Raw genomic sequence first — 10,583 nt, forward strand, 5'->3', positions numbered from 1 at the left:
ATGTTGACTTCAATGGTCTATTCACACGTACAGTATTCTGTGCAGATTTGATGCGCAGGATTTTGTGCTGCAGATTTCAATGTAAACTGAACACAGTTTGAAATCCTGCGCATCAAATCTGCGCAGAATACTGTACGTGTGAATAGCCCCTAAATGAACCTACAAACAATGTTGATGCTCTGCTTTTTAAGAATTTGCCCCAATTAATCAACAATTTAAATTGAGAATTTTCCTATCCTGGGTGACGGAAAATTTGGATTTTAATAAAAACAAAACGCGAGTATTATGCTTTTAAACTTCTTTACTAAAACTCAGCAGCATATAAGTAGTAGATGTATTAAAGAAATTTTTTATATATAAAGTGTAAATAAACGTATGATATCTAGGATGCAACCTAGAATGCTGTTCATGTCATCATCCAATCAGAACATAGTATAGATGATATCAGTAACTGCCATATAGAAAACTTCCTTCTTCTTTGCGAAGTAGATGTCGGAAAAAACAGGAACAATCAGCAACAGGCAATCGTAGAACAGGAAAACAGAGTTGAATTGGAATGCAATAAGGAACTCCATCGATGAAAAACAGTGCAACAGGAGAAGATGTAGCAATCATTGTTGAACTGAAAGAAAGAAAAAATACAATTACAGGGATGGGTTCCGGGAGGGATAATACTCGCGTTTTGTTTTTATTAAAATCCAAATTTTCCGTCACCCAGGATAGGAAAATTCTCAATTTTAAGGCAAAACAAAACGCTTCGTATTATGCTAGTTCAAAGCTATGATAAATATTATAAACTTCTAAATAAAAATAAAAGAAGAAAAATACATTAGATTACAACATTAACATGGAAACATGTGATTCAGGTCTAAAGTAGAAGGTTTTAAAAGTGGAATCAGAAGACCAGTTGGCAGCTTTAAGTAAATCTGATAGAGAGGCCCCAGATTGGAAAAGTCTAGTGGAAACAGCACTTCTAGTAGAGTGGGCAGTAAATTTTGAAGTGTCAATACCAGCAAGTTGTAAAGTTTGTTTAATCCATCGGGCCAGAGTAGGAGATGATACAGGTGCATGAGGTTTGCAAAAGGAAACTAGTAATTGGGAATGGGAAGGATTCCTAAGAGATTCAGTTTTTTGCTCATAAGATCTGAGGCAACGAACCACACAGAGTTTTTCGTGATGCGGAAAAGATGGGTAGAAAACCGATTGAAGGTTAGTTTTTGTACGGCGATAAATTGAAAAAATAACACCTTGAGGAGTAAATTGTCTATGAGAAATGTCAAGAGATTTCACATCGGAGACCCGTTTCACCGAGATAAGGCACAGAAGTGTAGTGAGTTTGAAGGAAAGAAATTTTAAAGAGAGGGAATCGTTATCATCCCATGAAATGAACATATTGAGAACTAGATTCACGTCCCATGTGGAAGTGTATTTTGGTAACGGTGGTCTGCGGAAACGAATTCCTTTAAGCAGTTGGCAGACCAAAGGATGTCTACCAATAGGAATGGAGTCGACAGGTACATGTTTAGAGGAAATAGCGGAGCGATAAAGATTAATAGTTCTGTACGCTTTACCAGCATCAAAAGAGGCAGATAAGAAATTTAAAATGTGGTATATAGATGTTTGTAAGGGATCCAAATGTCTTCTATCGCACCAATTAGACCAAAGTTTCCAGGCTGATCTGTAAGCAGATCTGGTACCTGGGGCCCATGCATCAGATAAGATGTCCTGAGCTGATTTTGAAAGTTGGAGGTTAGATCTTGGTGACCCGAAATCAACCAAGCGACTAGAGGTAATTGTCCCGACAGAATCAGAGGGTGGAAATTCCCCTGGGGATCTAGAAGAAGATTCTGATCCGAAGGAAGAAGACGGGGAAAATCTAAGAGTAGATGAAGGATTTGGGGAAACCAAGACTGGGTTGGCCATAGTGGCGTTATGAGAACTAGAGTGGATTTCTGTATCGAGGTTTGAAATAGAACTCGAGGAATGAGATTGAAAGGAGGAAAGGCATAAAGAATCTTCTGAGGCCAAAATTGCAGGAAGGCGTCTACCCCCAAAGCTTCCGGGTCCGGTCGCCAACTGTAAAATAGAGGTAGTTGAGTGTTGAGACGGGATGCGAAAAGATCTATGTGCAAAGGACCCCAAAGAGAATTGATCGATTGGAAGATTGGGAGATGAAGTTTCCAATCGCTGGAATCCGTCAGATGACGAGAATACCAATCCGCTACTGAATTGGAAATTCCGGGGAGGTATTCCGCTTTCAGGGTAATATTCTTGTCTAAACAAAAATGCCAAAATTCTTTGACAAGATCTGCAAGAACTTTTGAAGTTGTGCCTCCCAAATGATTGATGTATTGGACAGCGGAAATGTTGTCCATACGAAGAAGAATACAACAATGGGAGGAATTCCTTGCAAAACTTTTTAAAGCAAAGAATCCTGCTAGAAGTTCTAGACAGTTTATGTGAAGCAGGGATTCTGAAGGAGACCATTTGCCTCCTGTAGAAAGGGAGCCGCAACGAGCACCCCATCCGGAAAGACTCGCATCTGATTCGATGATAATGTCCGGATTCGGATGGAAAATTGTTTTCCCATTCCAGGATTCTATGTGAGTGAGCCACCAAAGAAGTTCCTCTTTGGCTTCTGAGGACAGAGGAACTTCGTCCGAATAACCGAGGCCTTGTCTCAAGTGGCGAATTTTTAGGCGTTGGAGAGCTCTGTAGTGAAGAGGAGCAGGAAAAATGGCTTGAATGGAGGCTGAAAGGAGACCCACAATTCGAGCTATTGTCCTCAGAGATAAGATGTCTTTGTGGAGAATCTGTCGGATTTCTTTCCGAATAACTTTCAATCTCCTTGGAGGGAGACTCAAAGTGGTCAGTTGAGTATCTATCATGAAACCCAAAAATTCCAAATGTTGAGATGGGATCAGGATGGATTTTTTGTGATTGATGAGAAATCCTAGATGAGTTAGGAGGTGTAATGTCCAGTTCATGTGGAGCAAAAGTGACTCTTTTGTTTGGGCCATAAGGAGGATGTCGTCTAGATAAATAATAAGACGAACACCACGACTTCTTAGAGAGGCAACTACTGGTTTCAGTAGTTTTGTGAAACACCACGGGGCTGATGAAAGACCGAACGGGAGACAAGTAAATTGCCATGTCTGATCGTTCCAAAGGAAACGAAGAAAAGGTTGAGAAAATGGATGGATTGGTACAGTCAAATAAGCGTCTTTTAGATCTATCTTCACTAACCAATCGTTCTTCAGAAGAATGTCTCTTAGAAGATGGATGCCCTCCATCTTGAAGTGACGATAAACAACCAGATTGTTTAAAAGACGTAAATTGATCACAGGTCTGTGACCTCCGTCTTTCTTTTTTACCAGAAAGAGGTTGCTTAGGAATCCCATGGAATTTGGGGGTACAGATATAATTGCTCTTTTGGAAGCCAACTCTTGGACTTCTTGGTCTATGAGTTTTTTGTCCAATAGGGAAAATTGGATTGGGTGAGGTAAATGTGTTTGGACAGGAGGTATGACAAATTCTATTTGGTAACCCATGACCGTATTTAGTATCCAAGAGTCGGACGTAATCATAGTCCAATTGTGGAAAAAATGAAGGAGTCTTCCCCCTAATGGGATATGTTGGGAAGAATATAGGGGTAGGCTTACCTGTGGGAGGTCTGGAGCGGGGATAGCCTCTTTGGCCTCTGGAACGCCAAGGTCTGGACCTGTAGGGGAAAAATGGGGATGGAGTGGTAGGTGGAGCTGTGAATTGTGTGGGCGGTTGAGAGTAGGGGCCTCTATAATTTCTATAGTGGGAGGACCGGCCGGAAAATCGGCCCCGGCCTTTTCCGGCCCTCCCAAAAATTCTACTAGAGAATACTTTCTTCATCGATACTTGAGCTTTATTAAGAGAAGAGAAGAGCCCAACATATTTGTTAAGCTCTCTGATGAAATCTTCCCCGAAAAGCATGCCGTTTGTGGGGTTGACCGGTTCGGCAGTGGCTAGATTGGTAAGTTGTGGGTCAATTTTCATGAGTATCGATCTCTTTCTCTCAGTGGAGAGAGCAGAGTTAGCGTTGCCGAATATACAAATGGCCCGCTGAATCCAACCTTTAAGGGTCTCAGTATCAACATTAGTATTAGAATTGGATGCTTCATCAGCCATATCCATAATCTTGGAGAGTGGGCCAAGAAGGTCCATCAATTTGTCCTGACAGGACTTAAAACTACGGTCCACTCCTTTTTTCGGGTTTTTACCCGTTTTAAACAAGAATTTGGCTAATAGAGGGTCCAATTCCGGAGTAGCAGAAGCGTTATTAGGTAGAGAGGGGCGAGGGCATTCCGCCTTTAGCTTGCTACGGGATGGACGGTCCAAAGCTTTATTAGCTCGAAGAGCTAAAAATTCCGCAATCCTTTGATTGGGAAGCCACTCCCCAGATCGTGGATGGCATATCAGAGTGGGATCAAAATATGAATCCCCAGGTAAGTTCACTGGAGTGTCTTCCTGCATAGCAGGGTCCTCGTGATCTGACTCACTTTCCTCCGAGACATACAAAATTTCATCAACCTCATGTATGTCAGAATCCTCAGATTCCTCAGATGAGACAACTCGGTAGGAGTCTGGCTTCGCTCTAAAAGTGGAAGTCGTGGCCCTGATAGGTTGGACTTCCTCTTGGGCAGAGGGTGAGGAAATTGGTTTCTTAGAACCACTAATAGGGACGTCTGGTTTAGAACCCATATGTTGGGTGATATTGGTCTCATGGCAAGTTTCTGATGTGTGTTTCACACTTTTGGAGGTGTATGGTACATTGCCTGGGATATGGCGCTTTTTTGATTTTGCTTTACCAGGACCCTTAAGACCTTTTGCCAGATGAGAAACCGATTCGGCAGGGGACCAATATTGATCCGATGGGGTTATAGGAGGTAACACCCCTGTAATTGTGCCAGAGCGAGCCATCACATTGGATAGTGATTTCTCAAAAGATTCTTGCAGAGTAAGAACTGCATTTTGTATGGATTTAGACACTGAGGCATCTACCATGGACTGTAGAGCGTCAGGATTAACCTTATCAGATGAAACTTGACTATTGTCTTGGGACATAATGAAAATATAGAGATGTAATATAATGTATATGTATATACTGTATACAAGGCAATTATACTGTATATAAAGCAATTAAGGAGAATTTAATATAAGTAGAAGTATCTAAAATATCTAATGCAATAAAAATAAATTAATTAATCAATTATGAGGTAATAAGTAAATTAAATATATAGTAATTAAGTATATTGATAAGTTAATTATAATAAATTCATGAATTAATAAATATACAATATATTAACATTAGGTATATCAATATGGGTAATAGGATTTTTAAAAACTATAAAAATATCAAAATGTAATGATTAAAACAGCCACAAGGTGGCTGCAGAGGATAATCTAAGAGATTTTGGGAGGTTTTTGGGAGGGTACAGAGATATTGACGTATAAGGATATAATTGGATGCTCAGAAAAACAGGCGCGTCCTCGGGCTTCGGCAGCTGTGAGGTGAATGCCGAAAGCCCGGGAACGCTTGACAGGAGATGACCTCGCTGTCAAGAGATCTCGCGAGAATGAGCAGAGCTCGAGACGCGAGAGAAGATTAACAGACACCGGGAAAGACGCAGAGGACGGGTCCCGTGCTGAAAATGGCAGCGATGACGCAGATGAAACAGAGATGCGCAATAAAAGGTAAAAAACTAAATGAAAGTTAGGAATGATGAAAAGATCAAAATTAAGAGCCAGGGATGTATATAAAAGGCATACTATAAAGAAAAAAGAGAATAGGAACTGTGTAGAAAATATGAGGGAGTAAAAAGAAGTAATTTAGAAGGAAAAAATCTACTACCAGAAAAGAGAATATAGATATATACATATAGGGTATAATAATCAATGAAATTAAATTAAAGAAATTACAGAAATAAATAAATAAATAAATTCAAATACATTTAAATAAATTTAAATTAATTAAATTAATTAATAAAATAATAAATATATATATATATATACTCAACATTAATTGACTAAAGGATCAAATCATATATATTTTTATACAATAATACATAAAATCATGGGAGAGAAAAAATGACATAACTTCACCATCTGCTGAGCAGCAAAGAAGAAGGAAGTTTTCTATATGGCAGTTACTGATATCATCTATACTATGTTCTGATTGGATGATGACATGAACAGCATTCTAGGTTGCATCCTAGATATCATACGTTTATTTACACTTTATATATAAAAAATTTCTTTAATACATCTACTACTTATATGCTGCTGAGTTTTAGTAAAGAAGTTTAAAAGCATAATACGAAGCGTTTTGTTTTGCCTTAAAATTTAAATTTATAATGCAACTTACTGCGTGTACACAGGAAGAAGGTAACTACTGTTTTGGCCCTATCATAAAGAGTTGTTCCTACCATACCCCTACTATCACTCTCTCGTTCAGTCTACTATGCCTCAAAACTGAGGCAACCAGGCCACACCTCAGACATCAGCAGTCAACCTCTCTCTACATGCTGATCACCCACCCCTACCAGGTTAGTGACTCACATAATAACTCCCTGATGTAGCTGCAGGCTCCCCCAGTTTGCATCCAGCACAACCAAACACACCTTGGCCCCTCCCAGGCAGAAGTTTCTTGCCAACCCAACAGACTTTCTAGAACTGAAATCTCTTTCTCTTAGTGACAGCCCACATAGAGTTCTGCAAGCTACTCACTAATGCAGCTACACTACCCAGCCCCTTACTGGCAGCAATCATTTCCTCAGTCTGTTTATAATATCCACCCTATGACTCTCCAGACCTCAATCAGCAAAGTTGGAATATAATTCTGGTTCCCCAAAAGTGACACTAGGAAATCCACTGTGTACCTTTCTTTCCACAGGCCCAGTGTCATACACATCACTCTCCAGCCCACTGCCTCTTTTGTGGTGGACAAGCCACTCTGGCTTCACAGCTCACCAGTGCACCCCCAGCAAATAAGTCCACTCTTCTTAAGTTGCTTCCATTTGTTCTTAAAGGGGTACTCCGCCCCTAGACATCTTATCCCCCTATCCAAAGGATAGGGGATAAGATGTCAGATCGCCGCGGTCCGGCTGCTGGGGATCCCCGGGATCCCCTCTGCGGCACTGCGCTATCATTACAGCACAGAGCGAGTTCGCTCTGCACGTCATGACGGGCAATACAGGGCCCGGAGCATCGTTACTTCACGGCTCCGCCCCTCGTGGCGTCACGGCCCGCCCCTTTCAATACAAGTCTATGGGAGGGGGCGTGGTGGTTGTCACGCCCCCTCCCATAGACTTGCATTAAGGGGACGGGCCGTGATGTCACGAGGGGCGGAGCCATGATGTCACGCTGCTCCGTCCCCTGTATCGCCCATCATTGCGAACAGAGCGAACTCGCTCTGTGCTGTAATGATAGCGGGGTGCCGCAGCGGGGATCATGCGGCGATCTGACATCTTATCCCCTATCCAATGGATAGGGGATAAGATGTCTAGGGGCGGAGTACCCCTTTAAGTTGGGAGGCCCCAGGCCTAGAAAATGTCAAAGGCCATATACAAGTCAGTTCTAATAGCAGACCACTCATACACTTCTCTTGGCACCAAAACACAAATTTTTTAGAACACCTTGTCACTTCTATCAGCAACGTGGCTCTCAGTGCCACAATGATGATGCCCATGTCAGCATCAGCTATTTCAGGTCCTAATTAACAATCTCACTGTTAACTACTTTGACAGGGCATGTAGGCACCACTGAGTACTGTGGCCTACTAGTCAATGATCTAAATAAATACAGACATCACATAATACAACATCAGAAAATAACACATATACATGTACATTGGATATAACATTATATACCAATAAAGCAATGGCAATCCTCTATGACATCTATGACAAGAGAGCATAATTTATTTATTTTTTCTTCATTGTTTTTTTTTTCCAGAATGCAGTTTGAAAGCAAGACAATAGTAATACAGTAAATATCATATTTTCAATAGACGTCGATCAGGTCCTTCACAACTCCTAAAGGGAAGAGGCACGTTTTCGCACTTAAAGGTCTTCAACACCAAGACAACCATGCAGAATGCAAATTATCTATTAATGTGTGTGTTTGCATAAATACTGTATATGTGGTTCCATCCACACAAAAAACACAATTTTTTAACATTTCCTATCTGTATGATGTCTTTAACTCTATAGATATTTGTCTTGTTTATTGTTGAACATTTTGGCATATCCAGTAGGCCTAAGGACACTGGCAGTAGGAGAATTTAGGATAAAGTTACATAAACATACCTTCTTATTTCCTTTATTGGAAATATGACACTTGCTTAGGCCCTGGCCAAAAATTCTAAATGTTTCCTGGACGATAAAATATTTATATGTGCTGATCTTACAGCTTTCTCTAAAGTAAAATGTCCTGTATCCAAACCATGTTGCTGCATTGTAAACAAAGACAAGAAAGCTTTTAAGGGCAGCCAAATATCTGTCACAACTCTGTGCCCCTTACCTGAGAATAATGAAACTATATACTGCGCCCAAGAGACTGACTTAAAGAGGCACTGTCACCAATATAAAATAGTAATAAGTATAGTAATTCTAAGACTCTCTCTAATATATGTCTTTTATATATATATATTATGTTTTTTACCTTATATTTAACTCCGGCCACTAGATGTCCCTAATCAGGCTAATCTGATATCGAGTTTCTGGCTGAGCCATCTATGTTCTCACAGCTCATCATCTGAATCACTGCAGCAGGCACTGAAAAACACAGAGTAAGGAAATGAAAGCTGACACAGCTTGGTCAGGGACACACCCCTTGCTAGGGAGAGGAATGCAGGAGACCTGAGAGTCAACACAGATAAAAGATAAAAGTGACAGGACATGATCCTCATTACAGTGAGTAATATTATTGTTACTTTTCTTGGTGACAGGTACGCTTTAAAATTTCTGAAGACAGCAATAAAGTTTGTCACTGTTTTGCTGATTTTTTCATACACCCTTAGAGCTGAAATATGTGAAGTATTTGAGTGGAGACTTTTTTTCTATTCAAATATATACACACATACATACATGCATATAGTTAGGGAAAAAATCAATTGTAAGTCTTATAATTTGGAGATGCTAACATAAGTGAAATGTTCTATGTACCCTTGTACTTATTTTGATATCTTTGTTATCTTTGCTGTATTTATATTGTATCTGTTAATTTGTCGATTTTCTTAACTTTGTACTTGAGAGAATTACATGTTTATTCTATAATTTTCCTGCAATCTGTACATGATTTTTGTCAATCACAGTCTTCAGCAGTCAAATGACATCCCTGAAGCCAAGAAAACAGAAACTGGCAAGGGGCCAGGCAAGCGTTATTTACAGGAGAACCAGGGGATTGATAATGTTATTATACTGGGTGTCACGTCAGGATGGGAACAGTGTAGCCCTATACTAAACCCAGCTTATGTACCTGCTTGGATGATTGGCTCTAAATGGTAGCTCCCAACTTGGCAACTGACCCTAAAAGCCGAGTTAAACCAAACAGGCATGTAAGGCTATGTTGACTACACAGGAATGCATCGTCTCATAGATGGCTATGCATTCGGTGTAGAGTCCGCAGAAAGAATGAACGTGTTCATTCTTTCTGTGGACACAGAAATCAGAATTTCCATGACGGAAACATCTGGCACGGAAATTCCGCCGTGTGCTCAGCACAGCAGAATCCTATTGAATTCAACGGGACTCTGCTGCAGTGGAATTTCCGTGGAGATTCCCACGTGTGTACATGGCCTAAGAGACAAAATTGGAGTGCTATCAGGAAAACCAGAAAACACACCAAGTGTAAAATACCACTAGGGAAACACAGAAAACAGAACCACAGGCAGAGATCAAACATGAGCATCACATCAAGTCCAATTTGGCAGGCAATATCAGTGTCAGGGAACAGGCAAACAAGCAGGAACCAAGGAAAGCTGAGTAGACTTTAAAATACTGCTTAACTTAATTAGACCACTCATGAGAATCTGAGAAAAGCTGCCATCAGCTACAGCTGATTGGCCCAATGCTCCCATGTCCTGATAGGACAGCCAGACCTGTAACAGAGTGCCGCGCAGTTCTGCATCAAACAAAGCTGGTCATCATAGAGACGTTGGGGCACTCCGAGTGGTGCCCTTCTCCTGGAGCCAGAAGTGGTAAAGGAGCCATGTAAGGTAAGTGTCTGACAATGGGTCTTATATTTGGAAAAAAAAAAAAACTGAATGTTGTGTAGATTTGCTACTGTGCATTTCCTGTGGCTTTCTGTGCAAATTTTCTAGAGCATAAATTTACCCTAATGGGAAAAAAAAATTGAACATTAAGACAGACGAAGATACAAAAGCCAAGTTTGGGAACATTTGTATTTATTTTCTGATAATATTATTTGACCACACATGGTATGTATATTTGCTATGGAATTTCTGCAGCATTTATTGTGTAAGCAATGTGAATAAGATGTAAAACATTTTTATCCACTTGCATTTATCTGCAGAGTTTTGGATTTTTCTG

The 10,583-nt window shown here is 40.4% G+C and overlaps 1 protein-coding gene across 3 annotated transcripts in view; it reads left to right on the forward strand.

The window, feature by feature from the left end:
- The window catches only part of TMEM233 (transmembrane protein 233), a 74,601-nt gene extending 65,416 nt beyond the window's left edge, over nucleotides 1–9,185 (forward strand). For all 3 annotated transcript variants that reach the window (XR_008846188.1, XR_008846187.1, XM_056529779.1), the window contains one exon: nucleotides 7,987–9,185. Coding sequence is in view for 1 of the 3 variants with exons in the window: in XM_056529779.1 (XP_056385754.1) it covers nucleotides 7,987–7,998 (12 nt within the window). In the remaining 2 variants the exon portion in view is untranslated. The remainder of the gene's footprint in view (nucleotides 1–7,986) is intronic.
- Nucleotides 9,186–10,583: the final 1,398 nt, after the last annotated feature.

This window comes from Hyla sarda, chromosome 1 (assembly GCF_029499605.1).
Source record: "Hyla sarda isolate aHylSar1 chromosome 1, aHylSar1.hap1, whole genome shotgun sequence".
NCBI lineage: Eukaryota > Metazoa > Chordata > Amphibia > Anura > Hylidae > Hyla > Hyla sarda.